This window comes from Cydia strobilella, chromosome 8 (assembly GCF_947568885.1).
Source record: "Cydia strobilella chromosome 8, ilCydStro3.1, whole genome shotgun sequence".
In the NCBI taxonomy this organism is placed as follows: Eukaryota; Metazoa; Arthropoda; class Insecta; order Lepidoptera; family Tortricidae; genus Cydia; species Cydia strobilella.
In genome coordinates this window covers 8114940-8142843 of record NC_086048.1, presented here as the reverse complement: position 1 = coordinate 8142843, position 27904 = coordinate 8114940, and the positions used below count along the sequence as shown (strand labels likewise).

General features: G+C 36.7%; 2 protein-coding genes across 2 annotated transcripts; one reads left to right on the top strand and one right to left on the bottom strand.

Annotated features, from left to right (window-relative positions):
- Positions 1-1227: 1227 nt before the first annotated feature.
- Positions 1228-10425, top strand: LOC134743553 (putative sodium-dependent multivitamin transporter). Its single transcript, XM_063677054.1, is given in 9 exon segments — positions 1228-1380; positions 1822-2384; positions 2467-2563; positions 2869-3033; positions 5867-6035; positions 6685-6890; positions 7759-7953; positions 8849-9022; positions 9598-10425. Coding segments are annotated over 9 exon segments (1719 nt in total). The 5' UTR covers positions 1228-1263; the 3' UTR covers positions 9631-10425.
- Positions 10166-27173, bottom strand: LOC134743552 (centrosomal protein of 290 kDa-like). Its single transcript, XM_063677053.1, has 32 exons — positions 26888-27173; positions 26303-26375; positions 24895-25160; positions 24470-24605; positions 24099-24235; positions 23889-23990; positions 23510-23797; positions 23040-23227; positions 22655-22924; positions 22334-22479; positions 22035-22209; positions 21082-21914; positions 20839-21004; positions 20624-20762; positions 20369-20478; positions 20097-20273; positions 19756-20017; positions 19170-19410; positions 18419-19088; positions 18107-18241; positions 17934-18039; positions 17673-17846; positions 16976-17175; positions 16623-16772; positions 16363-16497; positions 15566-15720; positions 13606-13781; positions 13016-13176; positions 12621-12748; positions 11352-11449; positions 10649-10783; positions 10166-10290 (listed from the first exon to the last, which is right to left on the bottom strand). The coding sequence occupies exons 1-32, from the start codon at positions 27068-27070 to the stop codon at positions 10225-10227; spliced, it is 6381 nt and encodes a 2126-aa protein (XP_063533123.1). The 5' UTR covers positions 27071-27173; the 3' UTR covers positions 10166-10224.
- Between the last annotated feature and the right edge of the window lie 731 nt (positions 27174-27904).

The following is a 27904-nucleotide window of genomic DNA, read 5'->3' as shown; positions in this document are numbered from 1 at the left end:
CCCATTCCCATTTAATATAAATTCCAGAATAGTTGACTCGGTAGCCTTGGTTTAATTATCGACCCATTTCGTACTTTCATACTTTGTCATAGTGACAATCAATATGAAAGTCGCTAGAAACCTCATAATACTGTCAATGTGACAAGTGGCGAAATGGGTTGGAAATTAAATTCTTTGTTGAATCCAATTATTCCTACTAAATACTATTTAACATTAAATGTTTGTTTCGTCATGTCTGTTTTGTACACATAATTATGGTTTGAGTGGCTTCTCTTGGTCAAATGTGTTATCAAGTTCCTTTTTAATGCACATTGTAACCTATCTACAGCTAAAGCCTTAATTAATATTTAAGTACGTCTTCAATTCTTGATCTAATAAAATGTTAAGTGGTTATAATTTTAGCTCTTTTTATAGGTATTTATGTAGGCATGTTTGTGACGTGTGTTTGGCCTTAGACACGAAACTATTTACTGAGTCGTTTTTTATGAATTGGGTGCCAATTCATTCGTAATTACATATTGCCTCCCTGGACATAAGCTAAAGTTTTAACTCGCTGGAATAAATGAGGTTCCAAATATAGACAATCTTAGTCAGGCTACAGTTTTAGTAATGCTTTACCAATTGTAACTCATTAGCAACCGGTGTCACATTGATGAGGCAATACGAGTAGGAAAGTGTTGTGGTGTGTGTAACCTAATACCTATGTAGGTAGGCATAGTCCTCATATTAATGTTACTCCCTATTCTTATGCATGGTGCTTCAACATTCATATTGCGACATCAAGTCAGCGAGTTGTGGGAATTCCAAAATCATGTGTTCGTCGTAGTATAAATAAAGCAACAATATGAGAAAATAGTTAATGGCTTTAAAAACTGATCTAGAATACTCAAGCGTCGTACTAGATCTGTATTTGGCCTGAAGAATGTTCTCGATAAATCATAAGCTTGGACCCGAAGGATCGGATATTACCTATATTAGAGAAATAGCAGCCTCTACGCCCTTTGCCAGAGTTAGTTAGAGCTAGAGAATAAATAATTATACATTATTAGTTAGCAAGGAAATACGATGTACAGTTGAAGGCAAAAATATCGATCATATACATCATCTGTGAAAATTTCAACTGTCTAGCTATGACGATAAGTATGACGGTTCATGAGATACAGCCTGGTGACAGACGGACGGACAGCAGAGTCTTAGTAATAAGGCCCCGTTTTTACCCTTTGGGTACTGAACCCTAAAGACTAGCATTATTTTCCAGGAAAAATGGAGCACTCAATCTTCGGGGCATGGGATTATGTCATAATAGCGGCAACCTTAATAATTTCTAGTGCTATAGGAGTGTACTACCGCTTCAGTGGAGGGAAACAAAAAACGAATGAGGTTAACAGAATATTATCAATATTATCATAAGCATAGAGATATACATTAAGTAAGCTTAGAGTGCTCACTTCATACACGAGTTTTCTTTTGAGGTACGTACGGTAAAACGTACTATTAATAAGATTAAAACTAAGTTTGTTAAAAGTCGGTTAAATTTATAATAAATGGGTTGTAATCTTTGTATGGATTGAGCACTAAGATACTTATTGATTTATGTCATGAGTTACGTCTTCCCCTTCCTCATCTTAAGCCTCTTCCTATTTATCTGTTATTAAACATCACACCAATACGAGTAAAATTTTTTATCAAAGTAAATAATACCTAAACATGATAATCATAATGTTTAATTATCTTATTAGCTGACTTTGTATCTTCACACTCAATATCAAAATGTGTAATTTGTAATTTCGTTTTGACTAAAAATGTCATATATATTTCCAGGAGTTTTTACTGGCGGACCGAAACATGTCTATAATGCCAGTCGCAGTATCTCTGATGGCTTCCTTTATGTCAGCCATCTCCTTACTAGGAGGATCATCAGAAACCTACACTTATGGCATTATGTTTATACTTATAAACCTTCCCTACGGCTACGGCACACCAATCGTAACAAAACTGTACTTACCAGTATTTTTCGGCCTTCAAAAAACAAGTACTTACGAGTATTTGGAGCTGCGATTTGGACGTTATATACGAATGCTTACATCTTTAACATACACCTTGCAAATGGTGTTGTATAATGGCGTTGTTCTCTACGCGCCAGCTATTGCTCTAGAAGCAGTTACAGGACTTGATAGACTGATATCTATATTAGTAGTTGGGTTATCTTGTACCCTTTACGCAACTTTGGGAGGTATGAAAGCTGTGGTGATCACGGACGTTCTGCAGTCTGCGCTCATGATTGTAGCAGTTTTGAGCGTTACCGTATTCTGTTCCATACAGCTTGGAGGCTTTGAACAGATTTTTATTATCGCTCGAGAAGGTGGACGCCTGGATTTTTCGAAGTAAGAGCCCTGCAATCCTGTTAAATTTGATACGACTGCATATTATTTCCTCGGACTTTAATGTCATCATTTCGATTTTCAGTATCAGCATAAGACCAACGGAGAGACACACGTGGTGGTCGCTGAACATCGGTGGTCTGATCAACTATTTGTCGCTCTACGCAGTCAATCAGACACAGGTTTAAAGTAAATTTTTGCTATCTTTTATCGTTTTCTTGTCTTTGCCATCGCGAGAGACCGTTGCTATAAATCTTAGAAGTTTGAAGGAATCACAAATTTTATTATTAATGAATATATTATAAACAACTTCGCGGCTGTATTGCTACAATAGTTTCCATAAGTGATTGGTCCAGTTTCAAATCCGCAATTTTTAAGTTTTACTAAGCCACTGATGTCATTTGGCGTCAACTAGAAAATAAATTTATCAACAACTTAAAAAGTGGTACCTTTAACATAAAATGTTACACATATGTGTAAATTCCAGGTCCAACGCCTGCTAACAGTGAGCTCGCTGAAGCGCTCGCAAGCTTGCCTGTGGTGGAGCTGGCCGGTGCTCGCCTTCATGAGTTTTTGCAGCTGTCTCGCTGGTATCGCCATGTACGCCGTGTACAAGGACTGTGACCCGCTCACGTCAGGCAGCATCACTGCTGTAAGTCTTATTTATATTTAAATAGGTACAAATGCAGATTATTATTTTTCATTTCTCATGCTCTGAAAGAGGGTCATTGTTGTTCTAAAAGGTGCGCAGAAAATGATACGTGTCTGCACTAGAGCATTTTACGTTCGAAGTACGATATTTTTAATTTTTTTACGATAAGCAATTGAAATTCGAGTTTAAATGGATTTGTTATACAATTTCCATTGTGATACTTGACTCTCCATTCCATAAATAACGATACTTTTGCCTGAATTTTTAATTGAAAGTTCCCTCAATAAATACTATAAAAATGTATTATTCGTCATGTTTTTGAAAAAACACATGCATTTTACTTTCCTCGTATTCGAAATGAAAAGTAGAGTGTTTAACTCGGGTGAAAGGCATCATTTCTGCCTCGGACTATTGGCGCTCGAACGCAGAGAGACACCTCGGCAGAAATGAGTGCCTTTCATCCCTTGGTTAACAATCTACTATTTAATGATAAATAGTAGGTAGGAACACCTACCTATGTAAAAGCTTGTAATGATAAGGCTTGTATTATAATCGATGTAAAATTGACATTTTAAAACATCGTCGTCATTCTTAAACTGTTCTGATTAGAAATTAGGTAGGTACAAATAAAAAAAGTGGCTTGTTGTAACTTTAAATAAAATAACCCAAGTAATTTCTTGAATGGATCTGAGATATAAATGATATAATATCTACAATACCTGCCAAATTACCTACTTATCTTTACTGCCGCTGTATTTAAACTATAAACACAAATTTAAGTTTATTGGTGACTGGCTGATAACGGCCGTTTTGATACTAGTTTCCACATAATTATTTGACATATAAAATGAAACTGGGATGACAATAAATGCCCACAAATGGTATAGTGGCCACAAAAGGTATTCCTGTCCTACTAGAAGAATGATGGGATAACTAGAAAAATATGGTCACAGTTATTATACAAAATCTAATTAATCTAATCTGTGATTTGGTTGAGTGCTAATATATATATATTATTTATATATTATACATATACCTAGTCGGCTCATAAGTTCTGTCATATACATAGTATCAAATAAAATCAAAAGTTTAAGTTTATTCCGTATAATTTGTACAGCGTTTGAAAGCTTATAAACTAGAGAATCTAAATGTATAACATCTATTCAAAATAACCGCCATAATTATCTACACAGGCTTGAAGTCTTCGTGGCCAGTCGTCAATGGATTCACGCACCACTTTCATGTCGATATTGGCCACTGCCGTAGCAAGAGATTTTTTCAGCGAGTCTAGATTTGCATGAGGTTTTGAGCACACCTTTTCCTCTAAATACTGCCATATTTTATAGTCTAAAGGATTAAGATCTGGGCTAGAGGAGGGCCAATCTTCATGCCGTATAAAGTCGATTTTATTGGAGGCGAGCCAGGCTTGTGTAGACTTTGCCTTATGGGCTGGAGCAGAGTACTGCTGGAAAACCCAATGCTGGTTTAGAAACATCGTATGGGATAGTGGTTTCACAATATTAGTCAACACCGTGTCTTGGTACACTTTGGCACTAGTTTTTACTCCTTTCTCACAAAAATGCATACTAGTGACGCCCGCATAAGAAACTCCCAGCCAAACCATCACAGATGAAGGGTGATGACCTCTTTGAATACGGGGAATGCTATTAGACGCTTTTTTACTATTGCGAGCGTACACTCTATCATTTTGTTTATTACAGTTTTCTTCTATGTCAAAAATTTTCTCGTCCGAAAACAGTATACAACGGTGCTTATTTTTAGCGTACTTCTTCAATAAAGCTTTAGATCTTTTAAGCCTTAAAGCTTTAAGCCGACCATTGAGAAGATGGCCAGTTTTTCGTTTATAAGCACGAAGTCTCAGGTCTTGATTAAGCACTCTTTTCACCGTGTTTTTGCTCAAACCCATCTGGAGGGCCATAACTTTTTGTTTCCTAGCGGGATTTCTAGCAATGCGTGCCCTAATTGCTTGTACAACCGCTGGAGTCCTAGCTGTACGCGGACGACCGCTTCTTTTCTTGTCATTTAAACTAGAGACCTCACTGTATCTTTCTATGGTACGATACACAAATCTTAGAGAGAATTTTAAATTTTCAAGTAGCTTAAAAATTTTAGTCGGCGAGTGACCACAACGATATAGTGCAATTATTGCGGTACGGCTATCTTTAAGCGTCCACTCCATGTTGAAGAAAACAGAAAATTGCAAAATTATACTACTCAAATATTTAATAAAGATTCGAAATTCAAATGCAGAACGGTTTTTGTTTTAGGAGTTCCAAATTTAAATTTTAAAGGCCAGTGACAGAACTTATGAGCCGACTAGGTATATATATTTATTTAATATTTATTTAGTACTATATATTTAATGTATGCTAGTACATATTTATTTTATTGCATAATGCAATTGATGTATTTTAGTTATTCGTAGACGTTAATATTGTAGTTTTCCTTTTCAAATATTATTGTACGTTCTGTAAGTTTGTCTATCAATCTAATTCGAATTTTCCACTCATTTACTCTAAGGTTAGCTGGAAGAAATCCCTTATAGGGATAAGCTCGCCTTTGTACCTAAATTTATATGAATTTCATGTTATCAATTTTTGTTTTGTACAATAAAGTGATTTACTACTACTTACTACTACTAATATTTTTCAACCCATGCATAAAGAATGAATTTATGAAGAAAAAATGCATAAAGAATATTTTAAATACTAGCATCTCAGGAATTCAACTCATAGAATTATGAGCGCGTAAAACTGCCGTGTACATACATGTATAATTTAACATTTTGTCACTTTTACATTTTTCATTCTAGATGGATCAACTTATGCCATACTACGTGGTGGACTCTATGCGCAGAATACCGGGCATCTTAGGTCTGTTCGTGGCCGGTATATTCAGCGCCACTCTATCCACTGTGTCTTCTTCCTGCAACTCCCTGGCTGCTGTCACATTGACTGATTATATGGGCAAGTAAGGCATATGTATAAAGACCTACTGCCGTCATCGACGGACTGATTGAGACAGATGTATTCAATTCATGAAACAATTCGGTTGGTGCAAAATACTGCAGGCGACTATTTTGGCTGCGTGATCAGACCGGACTGCTTCGAACACTCTTTCTACGGCTACCCTAAAACAACGCAGGCACCATTTAACATGCATACAGTCCAGTTAATAAGATCAATCCTCTTGCGAACCAATGAACCAGTCAAGAAAAAGCATCCCATTTTACCATTTTTTCAAAGTACCTACAATAGGTTTTTTATATGATAATCTGATGATAGAGCCGGTAAATATTTACAATAAAAAAGTACGCAAATCCATCAATTTGTCATTTGAGCTCGTTACAATCGTCATAATTAGCATACGTGTGCTAACACTGCTAACTCGGGGTACGAACATTAAAGTGATGGTAATTATTAATGATTTTTTCCTTAAAAGGCTCGATATTAGACATGATATCGAACCTCTTTAATACAGGATTTCAAATAAGAAAATGCATAGATAAACAATAACAATACTTTAATAATAAACATAAAGTTAGTGTTCGTGCCCCGAGTTAGCACATGTATGATAATCAGTAATGTAGTATTGGAGAAAAGTGTAGCTGACAATTAAATCGTTTCCCAGGGTGTTGCCACGTCCACAAGTCCTATATCCCCTGGCTGACAAAGCTGACGGCCTGCGTGTACGGCCTCGTGTTTCTCGGCGTGGCATTTATCGCCGAGCACTTGGGAGGCGTGCTGCAGGCGGCGCTGACGATATTTGCTGTCGTGGGTGGTCCGGTGCTGGGCGTGTTTACGCTTGGCATGTTTACTACCTTCGCTAACGAAGCCGTAAGAACTCTTAAATGAATAAATTGCTCTACTCTTAGTATAATTTAGTTTTTTTTTGGTTACGTTTTAGCCATAATCAGATGTTCTGTCTTTTAAGGGTTATGAGAGGTCTTCCATTAAGTACTCTCATCTCTGATCCGATGGGCCAGGCCAGGGGCGGGCAGATGGCCGATGAGTTAGGGGTGGGGCGGGGGGGATTGATATAGCCAAAGATAGATATAACTCCGTAATAGATGGATACAGTCTAAGGAAAAAACGTGCCTTGAAAATCACGAAAATTTGATTCTCGATCAGATGGCGCCACTACCGTTGGCCTACTCTCGTATAGAGGGCGTTGACGGTTTCGTTTATTATTTCACAATTTTAACGCATATCAGTGAAAGAACATGGGTCAAAATCATTTATCCATATTTAAATACATTATACCGTATTTTTTAAATCTTTATTTTCAGTTTTAAAGTGTGTCGATAGATGGCAGCGAATTTACTGTGGTTACAAAATTTACTATGACAGTACCGCTCTATCCTATTATATCCTCTTTGATATAGCCGATGGTCAAAGGGGGAGGGGGGCATATATTTAGATGCAGCTGCCTCCCCCTAGAGAATAAAATTTGTAGCTAATGGCCTCCCCCTGGCGACGCCCTGACTCCTGCAGATTAGATATTATAACTTATCGGTTTTACATTTCAAGCAAGAGGGAGAGCCTCTTTAAGCATACTTAATAAATATCAAAATCCGGTTAGCACGAGTCTTATTTTTAAATGAGTCTCCTTCACTTTATCCGAAAATAAGTGCTCTTAGCGCACCATATCCTTAAAAAATACTGGAATAAAAGTATAGTTTAAAACATGTTTTATAATTTACAGGGCGTCTGCACAGGCTTAATCAGCGGACTGGTATTGACGTTGTGGATAAATTTTGGAAGACCTCGGCCTTCCCTTACTCGGCTACCTGTTAGTGTGGAGGGATGTGTCGGTAACATCACTCTACCGGTGGTGCCAGAAGTCAATCATGGAGACTTCTTCTACCTTTACAGGCTGTCTTACTTGTGGACTAGTCCGGTGAGTTTATATTTTGGTCGTTTTCGTAAAAATTACACAAACCCATACCTGCCGGGCTAGCACACGATTGGCGCGAGAGTATCTCGCCGCGACACCCGTCCCCCTTTAATTCATACAGTTAGTAAAAGACGGGTAGTCTATCTCGCGCCAATCATGTGCCTACTGTGACTACATATGACAGATGTAAAGATGAAAATAAGATGTAAATACGTGACAAAAGTAACTATTACGTATATTATAATAGATACAATACCTAAGTGTGTGTAGTGTTTAATTTTTGTAAAATCAATTTATTATCCTTTTGGAGCATGCAGCTTTCTATAATTAAGTTAATGCTGAACTTTTAATTAATTGTTGCTAATCAACTCCTCTCGACAATTACAAAGATAATTAATTGCTCTTAGATTTAAAGTCTTTAGTAACGCTTCACCCGTTTAGATAAGATTCGCGTCATATATATTACGTCAAGATTATAATAATAACCTAACAAAAATCATCTTGCTTCATTCAAGGTCAAGTAGAATACTTGTTTTGCTCTTTTATTCACATCTTGTAGGTACTATCGGCTTGAACAGTTTATGTGGCAAAATAAAGGCAAAGCTGCAACACCTAAAATGCGTCATGTAGTATAGTGTTTAGATTTCAAACAGTCCCCTTACGGCTTATCCTTTGTCAATTGTTTAGTGAAACCGCAAGTGCTACATACTAGCATAAAATTTTTAAATTTTTAATTTTTTTTTTTATAACGCTGCGTTAATTTCAGTGTCATCGGTGTTTTAGTGCAACCTTCCGTAGCATTTTTCGCTACATTTTGCGATTTCCGGGATCGGTACACGTAATACCTGCTACCTGTCAAAGCATGAAAATGTAAAGCAATCATGTTTCCCTGTTTTAGATCGGTTTAGTCTGCGTGCTGGTAGTAGGTTCTGTGGTGTCCCTGCTGTGGAGACACCAGCAGCCGTGGCAGCGTGCTGGGCGCACCCATCCTGACCCCGCGCTTTTCACACCTCCGCTCGCCAAAAGGCTTCGGCGAAGTCAGGCGGAAAAGTCAGATATTCAAATACATCAAGTAAGTTTTGTTGAATAATATAAAACTACGAACTACTCTGAATGTCAAGCTTAAACTGTATGTATCTAGGTACTTTAAAATGTACGTACAGTCCAAGGACGAGCTCCGTGCATTTTTATGCTTACCTGCTTGAAAGGTTGAGCGCAGCGCAAGGGTTAAATATTATGATGTGATAGCGAGGCTAGCCTACAATTTCTCGAAGGTCTTGTGCAGACCGACCGATCCCATTCCAATAATTCATCACTAGAGTTCCGACTCTACAACCTGCGTGCCATTTGCAATGATAGTGTGGCTAGATCATCATTAATGTCAAATTCCTTTGTTCTGTTCAAGTCTGTGCAAAGTTAGCTTAGACGGACTCTTACTAAATTCAACTTTAGATATTGATACCATTAATTTATATCAGCAACTTGAGCCATAAAAGCAATACTGGCGAAACAATTGCCGCATCGAATTATATTAAATTGCTCCAGATTCTTCCAAGAATTGCTCCAGATTTCCAGTGTGACATTAACATATTGCCCGTGTTAAACGAGTATTATTTGTTAAATGTATTAAAAACTATTTTTTTTTAGGTGGACACATTACCTTCGGCATCGGCAAAGTAAAGTGGAGACTGCTTAGTCAGTGCCAGTACGAGTGCGCTTGCGCCAGTGTACCACTGCGCGTTCTGTCATCTTGTTCATGTGCCTGTGTTTAAGCTAAGTGTAGTTAGATATATTATAGGGTACAATTTTGTAAAATCAAAACTTATAAATATATTTGTTTTATTGACCGGACGGAAACGTACACTGACAGTTCTGTTATATCTACCGATAATTATCTCATTGGTTCGCTATTCACATAAAGTTTTATCTCGGAGAAAGGCGACTTTGTTTTTATTATGTTCCTAGGTTTGATATACTCGTACGGTCGTACCTAATGACTGTACTTGAACTAACGCAAATTTTTCGATGAAGCATTTAATATTGTTATCTAATAAGGCGTAATAATAGATAGTTTACCATATTATCATATATCTGATGCAAATATTCAAGGTCATATCTGGAACTTGTGACACTCATGCAGAAAACGTTTTGTAAAGATAAACGTATATTAAAGAAAACTACGTAGTCAAAATAGTAAAAACGCCTTTATATTACCTTAATTATTAATTATGCTTACATTTATTTGAATGCAGCGTGCAATAGTAAAATAGTAAGTTAAGCAGATAAAAATCCTTCAGGGCGTTTGGTGAGTTCCTCTAAACGACGACGTAAGTATGTGTTCTAAAACAAAAGAAAAATAAAACTGCTTTAGCTTGTATATTTTAATGAACACTACTATTATTGTTTAGGTGACTACCAGCTGAACACCCGAAAATATTATTCCTGCCAAAAAGCAAAGCTGTTTATAATTAAAAAAAAATTGTAAAATCTCAATAAAAATATTCTCGCAACATTTAACTTCTTTTCCTACACTCTATTCCTGTCAAAAGTGTTACAATGCTATAACCAACAACGAAGAGCCAAAAGGTATAAATGTAAACATGGTATCTCAAACATATGTAGGTTCGGTATTATTGTTACTACCAGAAAAATAAACAAATATTCATAGAATTTTATTAAATTGATCACTCAGAAATACCTCCTGCAGCAGATCCTCCTCTCTTTCAGCGGCAATCTTGAGCATTTCTTTAGACTTCTCCAATAATAGGTCTTTGTCTTGAATGGTCCGTTTCAGATTGGCTATTTCGACGCGGTACGGCTCGAACTGACGAGTCTACAATATTTGAATGTCAAATAATACATTTCACATGCTTTGGAATGACAGTACATTGTTAGATAAGATGGATGTGCGAAGTGCGTGGAACCAAAAAAATTGACGATCGATCACACGCGACGACCAAAAATGTGTACTTGGTTTTGTGGCAATCGTGGGCCCATATTTTTTAAACTATTTGACGTTTATATACATATATTATATCCACTCAGTTTCCCACTAGGCGCCACTTGACTGTCGTGCACAAACCTCTAAAGCATTGAGGTAGTTGTGGAAGCCCAAGTAGCACAGTAGCTGTATAGCAGCCGAATAATGTCTGGGTAACTGATTATCTCTTACTACTACTCGGCTGCTATACAGCTATCTGTGCCCTTGCGAGTGGTCACCATGAGTCACCACTATAGAGCAACGGAAATAGAGATGGGCAGCGAGAACAAATGGGCCACGAAATCCTTTAGATATTTGCTTTGTTTATTTGGATTTATGAAAATTTACATGGTCATATTAGTATGCCGTCAATCTGTCTAAATAATAACAACATGACTGTAAAATATGAAAATAGCTCTACCTTATCTGTTCCAATATGCCCGCTGCTGGGTCTTGAGCTGGATTCTGTCCGCTTTTGCAAGCTAGACTTCTGTTCAGACTGGAGTTTACTCACTAAGCCTAACCAAAAAAAAAAAAAACAGTAAACGTAAACCATTTTTAAACTCCGCGTTCCTCTCCAGAGTACCTAAGCCCACATTTAATATTATTTTGTTGACGCCGCTATATCCTCTTAAGTCCCATAGTTGTTTTTGCAGTTTTGAATTTGGAACCTACTTTTATCCGATTATAGTTCAAAATACGATTTGATCTTGTCCTTTTAAGAGGACATTAGGCCATTACGGCAAAACTTTGGTCGTATTTGTGTTTGTGCACGGTGCGTCAATAACATTATCCATCCATACTAATATTATAAATGGGAAAGTCTGTCTGTCTGTCTGTCTGTCTGTGTGTTACCTCTTCACGCTTAAACCGCTGAACCGATTTAGTTGAAATTTGGTATACAGATAGTTTGAGTCCCGGGAAAGGACATAGGATACTTTTTATCCCAGAACTCACCCCTCAAGGGGGTGAAAAGGGGGGTGGAAATTTGTATGGGGAATCAATAACCGCTGAACCGATTTAGATGAAACTTGGTATCCCCGGAAAGGATATAGAATAACTTTTATCCCCGAAATCATCCCTTAAGGGTGTAAAAAATGGGGTGGAAATGTATAGTGTGGACCAATTTGGGGGTGAAAAAAGGATGGATTAAAAAGCAGATAAGAATTAAGGTACCCAAATTACTAATTCCACGCAGACGAAGTCGCGGGCAAAAGCTAGTTTTATATAATTACTAGCTTTTGCCCGCGACTTCGTCTGCGTGGACTTAGTAACCGCAGCTAGAGTAAGAATAGCGCCTGGAAAAATTCTCAAAGCAATCTAAATTTGAGCATATTATGCACACAAATTAGCAGGCACTTCGTTAATTATCTCAATTCCACACCGCTTTTTACTTTCTTAAGGGATGGTTTTCGGGATAAAGACTATCCTATGTCCTTCTCAGGGACTCAACCTATCTCAATGCCAAATTTCATCTAAATCGGTTCAGCGGTTTAAGCGTGAAGAGGGAACACACAGACAGAAAGACAGACAGACAGACAGACAGGCAGACTTTCGCATTTATAATATTAGTATGGAATAGTATGGATGTAAACGTGATTGCTTTGGAGGGGCGCGCAGCTTACGTTTAATTTACTTAAATCATAAAGTCAGATCGATAGATGTGAATCGCTTAAATGTATGTAGGTACCTCGTAACGTAAGTATTGTTTGCTCGAGGTCATTAACCCGCTGTGGATGGGAGCTGGTCGGACTTGTTTCAATACTGTTGATCCTCATAGTCAGGTTCATATTTTCTTCCTTCAACATCTCGCAGTAGCTGAAAAGCCAGAATCATCAAGTTAGTGTTGAAAAAAAAAACGCTTAATTAATCTCCGCTTTTAATATCGCACTCATAATTTTTCTTTAGATCATCCTGTCTGCTATGCGATACTGCTATCTCATTACTCCATATAGCTACGTCCCTTAGATTGTCCTACGTTGGCCCAATGTGTAGTCGGCATAAGAATTTAGAATAAATATAGACAGTGACATTGCCAAAATGCAAACGGGATGATGCAAAGAGTAAGGTACACAAAAAGGTTACCTCTTCCAATAGTCTAATTCCGGTTGCGTTTCCTGTATGGTCCTCATCGGCGTTCGAATCTGTGATTCTAAGAGCGATGATTCCAACTTCAAAACTTGTCCTTTTAGAACAGTGATTTCGGCTAAGCTTTTCTCATATTCTGAGACTAGGATCTCGTTGCCCTGAAACGTAAGAAACGATTTAAGTAGTATCGGAATCTATTCTTCGAGTTGTAAAATGTATTGAATAAATTGTAAAGTGTGACGATTAAACTGTCCATTGAACGGAAAGATGATTGGGCACTTCATGTGACACTAAGTGACACAACTATTCTTTAACGCATTAACTGCCAGGGGGCGTGGCCTAGGAACAAACTTGTATGACGGTGACCGCACATGTGCATTAGGGGCAGTGAATGTGTTAAAACTAATTTGGAAGGGAGGATAGAACGCAAGAAAGGTAGAGAATAGAGATTAACCCAGACGCAGTTACATAGACCAAGTGAAAGAAAAAGTGGGGGTCACGTTGTATCAAAAAGTTGACGCAAGTGAGAGAAAGCTGAAAGATACTCGACCGTGAAGAGAATAACTCTTCAGATGCTGACCACTAACCTTTTCCGCAACTTCTAGCGCAGCGATCCGTCTCTGCTGAGCCTCCACCCTATCAAGAAGAGCTCGGGAAGACACCGGCAGCGGTGACGGTGAATCATACCGATCGCTCTCTGGCTCGCGGAGTGACTTCTCCGAGTATTCTCCTTCTTGCTTCTCTACCAGGACCTTGCTTTCCTCTGAAATTATAATAAATAGACGTTACAAAAAATATTTATTTAAAATATCCATACTAATGTTATAAATGCGAAAGTGTCTGTCTGTCTGTCTTTCTGTCTGTGTGTTCCCTCTTCACGCTTAAACCGCTGAACCGATTTAGATGAAATTTGGCATAGAGATAGATTGAGTCCCTGAGAAGGACATAGGATAGTTTTTATCCCGAAAATCATCCCTTAAGAAAGTAAAAAGCGGGGTGGAATTGAGATAATTAACGAAGTGCCTGCTAATTTGTGTGCATAATATGCTCAAATTTAGATTGCTATGAGATTTTTTCCAGGCGCTATTCTTACTCTAGCTGCGGTTACTAAGTCCACGCAGACGAAGTCGCAGGCAAAAGCTAGTATATAATAAAAGTAAATCACTTTATTTATCGATAAAATGTTACACCTTAGACGTCAAATTGCAATTAACATTGTAATAATAGGATAAAAATCTAAAAATATACAGATCAATCTAATAAACATTACATTTAAATTAACTAACAAAAAAAAAAACCTTAAATAAAAATTAATTCTACACTTAGCCTAAAATAACCCCCCCTGCATCGTACCTGGCTCAAAGGTCCCCATAATGCCTGCAGCATTCCCCCACTGAACTGCTATGGAGACCTGTTGGACCAAGTACGACCCAGAACGAGGATCACCACCCCTCTCCCGCAAACGCCGGCCTAATTCCCTAAATAATTGGCGGGCTTCCACACCCCACGGCCCAGCGGTCTCCACAGCCACCGACACAAAGTCGTACGCCGATGCCAGTGCGGAGTATTTCGCGTGTTTCTGCTTAGCAGCAGTCTCTGCCGCTGCACCAGCACGACGCACGGTCTGCCCCAAATGGGACGCAGCGAAGGTGCTCACGCAAGTGGCATCCCACAAGAGGCAACGCCCTCTCCGCCACGGAACCAACGTTAGGCCGTCCGGCCTCTTTCCATCCGTGCGGCTGAGACCCGGCGGCTCCAACACACACGGCAAGTTCGCAGAAACCATGGCTCGCTGCACAACCTCATTGATAGTGGTGCCTTGGAAAACGACCAGCGCATCGCCGACAACTCAGGCCATGATGCCATGAGGCCCCGCAGCCACAGCGGTGAGGCTGACATACTTTTGCCCCCAATCTGAGTGCCACAGCTATTCTGAGCGAGTCATTATCTATTAATAATAAAATATATATTTGAGATTCTCATAAAGAGCTCTTATATCAATTTTAAATTTAACACTGACATTACATTAATAATTGTAAATTAAACTTATGCTAATACAAAATTTAAAACTAAAAGCTAAATATAAAAGACGCATGGTCGCAAGTGATTTTTTGGCTCAAACCCTAAGCTGTTAAATAAAAGGCATTGTTTATTTTGTGCGCCGCGGTGGCGCGCGCGCATTTCTCATCAGTGAAAAGGATGACGTCCGTTTAAAAGGTAATTTTAGCGTTCTACTTTTATGGTTCAAATTCAGAAAACAGCATTCGGAGATTTTTTAACACGTTTGGGTAATGTACTAATGTAGGACGACAGGTAAGAACATTCGGAGATAGCAAAAAGCTGTTACATAAAGAGCCCTATGTGTAGCACGCTAAAATTGCATTTGAAACGGGCGTGATCCTTTTCACTAATGTGAAATGAGGTAGCCACCGCGGTGCACAAAAGAAACGATGCCTTTTGCTTTTATTACTTATTGCTACACTCTTGGTGTGAGTTTGTTAATTCTTTATTCATGGTTAAATTTAATGGTTATAGTAAAGTTCTTACGTTTTACTTCATGCAGTCTTGACAACAACACGCGTTTTTCTTTCTCTAGTCTTGAAAGCGTCGATTTTGCGAGGTGCAGGCTGGCTTCCAGTTTCTTCACTTCCAGGCATTTATCTTCGTATCTTGTCTGCCACCGATCTGAAGATTGCTGTGCTCTACAGTTAAAATAATATCAAATTAATACAAAATGCTCTAAAAGCGAATTAAATTACTTTCTATGAAAATATTTTAATTTGTGTAATTTCAAGTACTACTATTTAATTACAAACCGAAATAAATGTCATATACGAAGGAAAAAATGCAAGGCCTCCAGTGTCCAAGGCTGGAATCAAACCAGCGTCCTCCGTTTACGCGACAGATGCCTGAACCACTCGGCCACTCGGTCACGGTGGCATGGGTCGAAATTTCCAAGTATATATTATGATAATTTCCTGAGGGCTTGTGGCGCCCCCTGGGGATCCCTAAGGTAGAACAGTTTGGCTCGACCTCCTAGCCGAATCAACTAAGGTAATTTTCGGGCTAGCGAAGAGAGATGGTGCTGCCATTAATACTCGTATTAATGGAACAAAATGTTTCATTAATTCTGAAACTATTTCCTTATCATTAAGAGTTACCGTTCCGTAATCTAACATTAGAGAAGTACGAAGACAACTTGATCCCTGGAACCAACCCAATCAATCCCAATCCAATTACTACTAAAAAACGTAACTATAATCAAATCACGATTTTCCTAAAAGGACTGATCACAGAGATAGACTTTATACCTACTTGTTACAAATCAAATTATGTGGTCTTACTTCTTCCATTTATCCCAAAGCGCGACACTGGAATTGGTGTCTCGTCTAGCACTAGAGAGTTGCGCAGTCAGCGATGCAATTTTATTGTGGAGGCTTGTTGCTTCTGCAGTAGCCACCCTGCTGCCTGATGTACTACTGCAAATAGTAAAACAAAGTATTTCGGAGCAGTATCTAACGCATAATGGATATTATTATACTAATATTTTCCAAGCGTATATTATAGTTGCTAATGCAACCGTACTGCAATACGTTCTACTTACATGCGATACACTTGATTCTTCAAGTTATGTGCGTCGAGACGTGCTCTCCTTTCCCTGGATGCGAGTGCCTTAATCTGCCGTCGCAGCATTCCGTTCTGCTTACTGATTAGCTGCTTCTCTCGACGGAGACGCTCTATTATCGGCTCATGCCTTAAATATAATGAAATAATACAAAATCACCTACTAAGTTATAAGATTCGCCATACGTTACGATTTTTTTAACCGTTTAGGCTACTCGGTGGCCATACAAATTCTAAAATTCTACGTATGTAGGTATGTTAATCTAATCAAAATGGCATTTTATTCGGTATCACAACATAACACAATATGTCACAACATATCACAAAATATACCAAATTGTTGACGAAGTAGCTGGCAGCCTGGAGTCGTCTTGCAGATCTTGCAGATCCAGTGCAGAATCGAACTTAAGTTCCAAACGCTCTGATCCTTGCTGGGACACCCCGTCGCTTACTTCTTCTACTTCCACTATGGCAGACAAATCGAAACTCGGGTCGTTCACTGCCATTATCGTTTGCATGTTCATTATTTGGCTCTGGAATATTAATTAAAACGTATTAGATGTGACTACATGTTTTCCGTTGATAGAAAATAGATAGAAAAACACTTATATGTCGGACCCCTATCCATGTTTTAACCAAATCATCCATGCTTGAACAAATTTTCCGTTTGTTGTGGCCCGCTATAATAAATTTCGTGTTTGTATAGGTACAATACACTAGTCGCAGAATCAGTGGAACGAAATGTGCCATTTTCAACCAAAAGGGTACTTATTGTCGCTTGTCAGTAAGGCGCTATTTCCATATAGCTTCAATTAGAAATCAACCTTATCGACAACCGACAATGTAATTTGAAACCTTTTAATTGAAAACGTCACAATTACTGATTACGTGAGATAACCTTAATAGGTTACTTTAGGTCTTCTTTGGTCTGTTAGTACTAAAAATATTAAAATGATAAAAAAACAGATATCCAAAGTTAAAATAAATTAATATTCCAATAAATTTTATTAACTCAATAGGCCAGGCCAACCTTCAGAGTATGAATGGCAGATCGTTGTTGCTCAATCTGCACGTCCTTATCAGCTAATTGTTTGATATGCACGGCTTTTTGCTCGGACAGTTTGGCCCGTAATCCCAGGTGCTCGCGCTGAGACTCGCTTAATTGTGCCAGCCAGTGCTGATTCTCGGCTTTGTATGACTCCACCTAATACGCAGTAAAAAATGAAATAAAAAACAAATTGAAATATGTATCGATGTTTCCATGTTGCAAAGTAATCGAAATTAAACTCACTTCATGAAAATGACGTTCTTCTAATTGAGAACTTAATTGTTCCATTTTAGTCAGTCTTTCTGATGCCAAATTTTTCCATCGGTCTACTTCATTTTGGTAAGAAACTCTGTAAAAACAAACTTTAATTACTTATCTATATGCAAAGCCAAATAAAAAATAAGATAAGTACTTACAGGTCAGTCTTACTTCCATCCAACTTGTTTCTTAAATTAAAACACTCATCTTCAAGTTCTAAAATCTTGTGTGAATATTTTGCAACTACTTCTTGCAATTTTTCAGAGTAAGAGGCATCTGATTCACCGCGTCTTCTGTAATTAAGGAGTTGTGATGAGATAGATAAATGAGAATGTTTACAAAAGATTACCCTTATCTTGTTGGGTTGATCGATTTCAGCAAACTTTTTAAAGACGTAGCTAATATGACGTAATTATCTTAACGCGAAGGCGTGGCATTTAAAATAATATTATAAAATATAATTATTATACCTTTCTAGCTGAGTTTGTAATTCAAAAATCTTAGTTTGTAGATCTTTTGTAGATTTAGCATATTCCTCTCTTTCAGCTTTCATCAACTTTTGGCAATCTTCTACAATTGTGTTTTTATCCTTTTCTATTTGCTTAAGCGAAATCAAAAGTGCTTTATTTTCTTGTTGAACAGAATCTCCCATTTCATTTGACTGTGATATTTTAATTTCTTTACTATCAAGTTGCCTTCTCAAATCATCTGCAGATGCGTTCAAAGTTCTAATCAATGTGTCTTTTAGATCGTTTTCTTTTTGTAAATCTTTGATTTTTGTTTCTAAATTTACTTTTTCAGTATTCAAATTTAAAATACCTATAGTTTGTCGCTTCGCTAATGTAATACCATCGAAAATTTCTTTTCTCTTTTTCTCGTTTTCTGATTTTAGGTCATTTATAATTTTATTCAAATGTGACATTTGAAGATCTTCATCTGTTTGTGCGAGTTTATTGATTCGTCTCTTTTCCTCTAAATTGGTTTGAACGAGAACATTTACCGTTTCTTTTGTATCGAGTATTTTAACTGGAGAGCCAGGCAATACGTCTGCATAGTTTTCATAATTAGTGTTTATTTTATTAGAAATTACGACTGACGGTTTTAAAACTTTTGGCTTTGGTAAAGTTATCGTTAGGCTTCCTGAAAGAGATAGATAGATGTTTAACAATTATTTGAATGTTTATATTACAAGAATGTATTAAAAATAGGTTTTATGCTTACTTCGAGAAGCGGAGTCATCGTCTGATATAAGATCTTCAACTTCCATGTTTGGCGCGTTGACGTTTCCATTCGAATGTTTTGTACTGATAATACCATTACTGGACGATTTCGCTACGCCATGACTTATTAGCAGTAATGTTTTTTCTAGATAATTACAATGCTTGGTAATTTCGCCGATGGATTGCTCGAGTGTATGAATTTTCTTGTTCAAATAATCCGTTTCTCGGGAATACTTGCTTTGCTAAAAATGTATATCACTTTTAAAAGTCAAAATTAATGTATCCATTTTTATGGATTCTTCTACCCATAAATGTTCATATAATGACTATTTAAATATTATTTCATGGCCAAAATTAGCATTGAAATATCCCTCACAATGGTATAAATAATATTTTAATCGCACGAGTAAAGCCGGAGCAATTAACAACTTACATTCCAACCACATTCCAACCCTCTTTTATATATTTTTAAGGTCAAAGTCCCTCTGTGAGGCATTTGGGAGTCCCCATGGATGGGTTGTGATTCAAATGACTTTTATCGTTAGTCCTAGACCTAAGGTACCTATAACATATCAAAAAATACAAACCGTCACAAGTAGTTGTAATTTATGTTGGCACGCATCATCTTCTTCCAAACATTTGTTCTTAGATATATCCAAAATTTGTTCGTATACGCTATGTTTTATGATAAGGTTAGCTTGTAAGTCTTCTATTTCATTCAATTTAGCATTTACCGAGTATGTTTTCCTGGATAATTCTTCCAAGTTGTTTTGATAATTCTCTAAAGAGGTCAAAGGTATGCATCCCTGATACTGCTGACGCAGAACTTGCAGCACTTCGTACATATATCTGAAAGTTGTTTGAATAATAAACGGATTCGTGTTTCGAGTACATTTAGAAACCAATGTTTAAAGTAAATTTTACTAACCTAAATCTAGTTTCATATCTCTGTGCGTATAAATTAAAAACATTTTGCCGCGCTTTGAACATTTCTTCAGCTTCAACCCGCATTCGCCTTTCATTGGTCAATGTTAAGTTCAATTTGTCAATTTTCTTTTGAAATTCTGAGGCTTGCAAATGCCCAATCAAAATTTCACCACTGAGCCTGTAAGTCATTATGATACTTATAACAATTTAGATATAAGTATGGAACAAAACAAATTATAATAATGATAATTCCGTCCGATACTCTGATATTACCTGGCCACAATAGCTCTATTGTCTCCAGTAGATTGTAAATCTAATATTTGATGTCTTAACAAATTGATTTCGACGTCATTATCAAATTTCTTATGTTGAATATCCTGCAACTAAAAATAAAAACACTATTTAAGGCTTGCACTCGACGTTATCCCTGTTTAACTCTACCCAAATTATTTTAGTAAACCGACAGGTACCAATTAACTGTCATGATAAATGTACTGTTATTACAAATAAAATAAATAAAAGACTTACTTGCAATAATGCAATGTTTAACTGACTCGTGGTATGTTGGTTTTGTTCCTTGAGAGACTTGTTTTCTTCCATGATTTCATGTAATTGGTTTTTTAAATCATCCTTATCTTTATTTGGAAGAGTAACCAAATTATCATCTCTGCAACATGTTACACGATATATTATTGTGCTCCTTAATATTGACAATACTATTCATACTTTTAGGTTGTACTCACATTAGTTTGGATTGTGAAGTTTGAAATTCAATATTCTTCTCTTGCAGATATTTTATCTCTTTATCTTTTTCATTTAATTCATTACACAACTCTTGTATCTGTTTTTGAAATAGATCTGACTGTGTAGAAGTTATATCTTTTGCTGCAACTTTATCACTGGAATAATCTAAAAAGAAAAAGTGACTAAGTAGATAGTTTAAGTACCTACCTATACCTATTAATATCTGCCATTTGCATACTTACCCTTGATATATTCTCTTATTGAATTTAATACTTCAATCTTGTCGTTTTCTAATCGCTTTATTAATTTAAACGGTTCATCTTGAGCGTTTACGTTATCATTTAATGATTTTCTATATTTCGTAATGACATCTGATAACGTATTATTTTGTTTCCAAAATAAATCAATCGATATGGATTTTCTCAACTTGTCTGTAAGATCTGCTACAGTGAAAATAAATCTGTTGGTTTGAGTTTCGTATTGTGACGCTGCTAGCATGGCATCTCTTTGACAATCCAAAAGTTCGTTCCTTATATTTTCATTCAAGGTTCTAATATGCCTGTAATTTTCTTCCAAGTAGGAGCATCTACGTTCCAAAACGGCAGCATCAGGGATGTTGATCAATCCTGGAGAATTTTCACTAATACTATCGTCCATGTTTCCTACTATTTGAGACTTCAAGTTCTCTATTTGAGCCTTGTACTGTTCTTCTTTTATTCTCCAATTGTTTCGATCATCAGCGGCCTGAACCGCTAGTGCTGTCATTTTGCTGTATAATGCGTTTAATTTTTTATAAAAATATGCTAATCCAGATTTCAATTGATCCTCGTACACAGAGTCTCGTTTAGCAACATAATTTATAATTTCGTTCTTATCATTTAAATCTATAGGATCGTGTTCTTCAGCTATCCAAGATCCAAATTCGCCAATGTTTACATCTGCATCAGAAGTTACATTTATATTATCTTTCGCATCTGATTTTGGCGTAGATTCCATTTGGGATATTTTTTCCTCTAGCTTAGTAGCTTTCATAGATTCCTTTGAAAGTTTATCCATCACATCAAATGTCTCTTTCCTAGAAAAATATAATTAATGCATTTTTAAGAAATAAACATATCAATTAATGTTGTGTCGGTTTTAAATTCAGCTAATAAATACACACGATATGAACCTCACACACCGAAGTTGTACTTACCTTGCTTCATGCAATGCGGTAAGTAGAGCGTCTCTACCACCCAGAGCTGCTTTCAGCTCCATAACGGCTGCCATGTGCGGCGCGAACCAACCGGCTGAGTGCCGAGCTTCCATGGAGTTCAAGACCGCTTCCAAACTTGGACATTGCAATTCTAATACTCCAGACGTTGTTTTACCTGAAATACGAAGAAATCAAAAACAGCAACCCTTGGTCATCGTATGTAATGTGTGGCGTAAATTGAATTATTTGCGCTGTAAAAGTATAATGTAAACTTAAGAGGATTAACGTTCTTTACTCACTATTATCCTTTAAGAAGTTCAGTATGTCTTGTAGGCCTTTACGGAGACCCTCATTTTCCTCCGTTATAGCTTGTATTTCGGCGTCTCTATCTTCATTCCGTTTCATAATTTCATTTGCACTTATCCGAGCGAGTGTAGCTAAATGGCTGTGATAATTTATTAACGATTACAATTTGATCATAATCATAAATCACGTTCAATAATAAATTGACGGTGAGCCATTGACAATATCGGTTATATAAAATTAAAATTATATAAATTGGTATGGAATTTAATAAGTATAAAAGGTAACCTACTCGCGTATAAAATAGAGAAACCTACCGAGACGATTCTCCTCCACCATCCATAGGCATTTCATCATCGCATAATTCTTCAATTTGTTCTTCTCCATACCCAGAGTCGACGATAAACTTTTTCAATTTATTTAGTTTTTTTATCAAACTACGATTATCAAGCTCCACAGAAACGAGTTTATTTTCAATTGCTCTTAATTCTTTCGATAGTATCATGTTTTTGCTTTCAATAGCCTGATATTTACTTACGATGTCCTTGGAATCAATTGCTTCCCCAGGAGGAATATTTAGTTGTTGTCTGTTCATAAAAAAATAAATACTTGGTAACGGGGATTCGATAGCACACGATAACTTTAGATTCACTAAATCCGAAAGTTACAATAATCATAAATCAGAGACTATTTTGAACTTACCTCATAGTCTCATTTTCAAGTTGTAAGTGGTCCACGGTTTCATTTAAGGAATTGAATTCCTTAACTATTTTTTTAAGTTCTTCATTCTTATTTTTTAACTGTTGTTTCTTTTGTTTCAAACTATCAACTAAGGCCTTAACACCTTCGTCCCTTTCAACCAGTTGTAATTGTGCTGTAATTTCAGCTAACTGAAAATAATAAGTAAGGTAGTTTTATAAACAACTAGCGACCCGCCCCGGCTTCGCACGGGTAGTTCAACTAATTTTCACAAAACCTTTACAAATTATACATGTAAACCTTCCTCTTGAATCACTTAGTAGATAACTTAAAAAAACAGCATCAAAATACGTTGCGTAGTTTTAAAGATCGAAGCATACATAGGGACAGACGGACGGACAGACAGCAGAAAGCGACTTTGTTTTATACTATGTAGTGATATATTAAAAACAAAAGAATTGTTGCTCTTGTACCTCTTTTTCCCTAGAAGCTATTAAGCCATCAGATTCCGATAATGCAGTAGTCAGTGACTTTACTCTTTTCTTGAGTTTGCTAATGATAATAATTTCTTTTCCTTCATCACTTTCGTTTTTGACTTCAATGTTAGAGCACTCCGCTGTATCATCTAGAGTTGATTTTAGATGCTCATTTTCCGATTTTAAACGTTCTATTAATTTTGCACATTGCAGTAACTTATGTGAAGCCTCTGATAATTTTTCTTGTAACTCTTTTAGTTTGTATTCTTCTTCATATGATTTGCGCTAAAAAAGTGATATTGTTAGTTATTATTGTTTTCTACATATGAATATTAATTCATATGTAGTAATTTTTATTTATTAGGTATTTGCTTACTTTAGGAGATACCATTTTAGGAGTTTGAATTAATTCCTCCTTCAATTTTGTATTTTCGTTTTCCAATGCCTCTATTTCAGTTCGTTTTGCACGTGCTACGTCCTAAAAACGAAGTTGAAAAAGGTTATATTAATTGTAGGCATAGTAGGGACCAAAAGTAAGTTTTCCCTAACGATAACTTTTGAATCGTATCTCATTTAAGTTAATTACCTTCCAATGTTGAGCCTTAGCTTTGATGTCTGCCAAAAAGCTTTCTTTCTTCGTTTCACTTTCTTGTAGTTCTTTTTTCAGAGTCTCTATCTCAACCGAGAGCTGTGTTTTTGATTGTTTAGTGTACCCTAAGTTTTCTGTGAATAAATGAATGACCAAGGCAATGTAATTAATTAGCCACTGTTTTTCGATCATACTTTCTGTCAATGCTAAACTAAAAAACTTTGAGAAATGAAGGGTTTTTGTGTTTGTGTAGGGTTCAATATTTTAGTACGAAAATTGATTGGTTTAATAATTGTACTGGAGTATTGGTCGTGATGGTTTAAGTCGTACGGCAAACCCCTTGAAAATTTGTTACTGAATTGACCTACCTTTTAACTTGGTGCTTTCTGCGTTCATAGCGTAGACTTGATCGGTTAGATTTTCTATAACTGCTGTAGCTTCTGTAAGTTTATCTTTTAGTACTGAAAGCTTCTCTTTTAATTTATTATTGTCATCCTCTAAGACCTAAAAACAAAGAAAGACAACCTAATACAAGACATTCTTCCAATCGTGTAAAAACTACAATAATCATATGTGGCTCTGAAAACACATTAATTTGTTTTAAAATAATAGGGGTACACATTTTGCACAATCATTAGCGACACCCCTATAACTGTTTTGAAATATTTAAAAAAACATGTTATACTATATGATGTCGTATTTAATAACACTACATAATACTGTCCTACTCCGATTGAGATAGACGCAACAAAAAAACCCATCCTATATAATCATATTCATCTTAAAATTTTACCTTGACATCACAGAGTAGTTTTCTGATATGTCTATTCTTCAGTGTAATCTCGTTCTCGAGTTGGGCCACAGCATTCATTTCAGACAACGCGTCTCTACTGGACTCCGTATCATCATCGTTTTTCCTTTCTTCCAGCTTGGATTTTTTTCCTTCCAACTCCGCTATGTCGGCGTAGAGCTGCTCGAGTATTTCTTTGTTTGCCTTAATGACTTCTTCTTGGTCGGCGATGGTGTCTAACACACTGTCGTTGCTTCTTGTTGGTGACGCTATAAATGGAGGCATAGGAAGATGAAGACGCAAACCGTTACCTATTCATTTTATTCCTCTAATACCATAACAATTTTATACTTTAGCATGATAGGCAAGTGCATGTCGTGGCCAAGCCCGTAGAGGCCATACTCAGCCTGGCTAGCACAGGAGTGACGCGGCAGTATCTCGCCCGCGAGGTAGACTACCCGTCCCTCTTTCATTAATACAGTTACAAAAAGGCGGGTAGTCTATCTCACGGGCGAGATACTGTCGCGCGACTCCTGTGAGGCCTACAGTGTAGGATTCCATATTATAGCTGTAACTACAAAGATGCCATTAACGCTACGTGCAGAAAACCAAATAGGCACTACTTATCACTTTTTAATGTCGAATAATTTCGAACATCACTTATATTTCCATCATGTTACAGGCAATTTTCGGAATCACTAAACATTTGGCGGAGATACGGGACACGGAAGATATTTGTAATAACGATCTTCGATCTTCACTACCTACAGTGTGGAAATAATTAATGGTCCCTGGAGGGAAAGTGCCTTAAAACCTTAAGTTAGCTCATTTTACTTTAAGGAAACATTATTTTATTTTTTTAAATAAACAAAACTGCATTCACAGTTTTTTTTATTCACTTGTATCGCCTGGGAATCGAACAGACTAAAAATAAAAACTTTTGCTGTTTTATTTCACTAGTTGATACAGTTCATGTTAATGTAAAAAATTCTTCGTAAAGTATTTCTTAAATTTTTATTGGGTTCGATTTCTCGGACGAGGGAAGCGAATTAAAAAAAACTGAATGCAGTTGTTTCTTATTAAAAATAAAAGAATGTCACCTTTAAGTAAAATGAGCTAACTTAATAAGGTTTTGAGGTACTTTCCCTCAAGAGCCCATTATTTTTTTCTTCTAATTTCCAAATACATATTCAAATCATGAGGTTGGCTCTAAAAAACTGAAGATTCTGAAGACACATCGATACATACCTACATATTGGAAGTTGATAAGAAATAACTTACTAGGTATGACAGTTCAAAGTGCCACGAAACTTACGGACACTGCTTATTATGGAACCCTAAAAATGGCCTGCACCATCCTGTTAGCTAGCCGACCATTATGTAGGTACTAAAGTATAAAACGTTGACTCACCCACATATTGCCCTTTCACTTTCCCTTTGCTGCCTTTTCTTTGAGTTTCTAACTGGCCCAGCAAATTGTTTACCTAATCAAACAACTTTCTGTTAGCAAATTCAATATAGTAAAGTAGCAAGATTTCTTTTGTCTGGGTTAGTTATTGACTAAAGATATAATCAAGGGTCAGTCAAGTAAATATCGTTGGTCAAACCAAATTATCAGTAAATAAGAACAAAAAAAACTATACTCATCCTTTTCTTTTGGGTGCTACTACTAGTGTAGGACAATAGTTATTTGTGCAACAAGAGAGGAAAGTTGGTTTTTCTTGCGAGTGTTCAAAAACACGAGATGTAAAATAACTTTTCTCTCGTGTTGCACACATAATTTTTCTCCTCAGTAGTGAGAACATATTAAAGGTTAAAATGTATTTCGAATTACACAGACTAAACAGAAAAAAAAGTATTATAATATGTACGATACGATACCGGACCGGACCGGACTGGACCCGAGCTGCTGAGGTGAAAAGATACTTAGTATGATTCTCTTTGTCAATGTTTGAAATGAGACAGTCCTTTGATAAACTATAGTTTGATATTATACCTGCTCATTTTTAAACTTCAGAATATCCTGTGCGAGGCGAAATAACGTTTTCAAGTCCGTAAAATTGAGTTCAATATCGTCAGCTTCCATCCATGATAAAGACTCGCAAAGCTTCTCTTTGTCAGCTTCTTTGAGTTCCCTTTGAGAGAAACTTAGTAGTTCTCTCCAGTCCGTCTCTACCATTTTGAAAGTTTAATTCATTTGGGAATATCTATAAAATTTAATTTAATAACAGTTTATTGTTGCAGTACAAGAGACAACAACTCAAGCGTGACGCAGCGTAATGTTTTGAAGTTCGCGCCGTTGCTAAGCAACCTTGCTCTAAGGCAACATATTCCTAAACGGCCTCTCCAAACCTGAGCTCTAAACGTATGCGATATATCGTCACAACAGAACGAGAAGGAGCGATAGTTAGAATGAAACAACGAATCGCCGCCGATATGGAAGCGCGTTGTTGTGACTTTTATATTATTTTGCCGCCCTTGTGTTGTTAATGAGAAATTAACAAATTGTTATAATTACTTATAATATTAAATAATTGTTATAAACATGGCTTCAGCTCGATATTTTTCGAGTTTTTTTTTTGTAAATCTATTCCTAGACTAGATAGCGAGCGAGTAGAACTCGCCGATAGGATACATCATCAGCATCACGCTGTAGATATATTGCGAAATTAACCTTTCATCTGAATAATTTTAGCATTTTTCAGTCACCTTGCATTTTTTTGCTCGAACGACCGAGGTATGAACTCACGGTTTTAGTACCCACACAGCTCACACTTGTGGGTCAAGTAGTACCTATTCAAGTAGTACCTACTTTGCAATAATTAAGATATAGTGTAGTGTGTATCGTGTAAGTGTACTTGCTTAATATACAGAGAGTGAAACTTTGGTGCCGATGACAGACGTATGACGTTAAGTCGCATATAGGATGTTTATTTATAAAAATGATTGGTAATTTACACAAAAATAAGTAAACAGAAATTGCTTGTCTTTTCCAACAATCTTGTTTTTAACA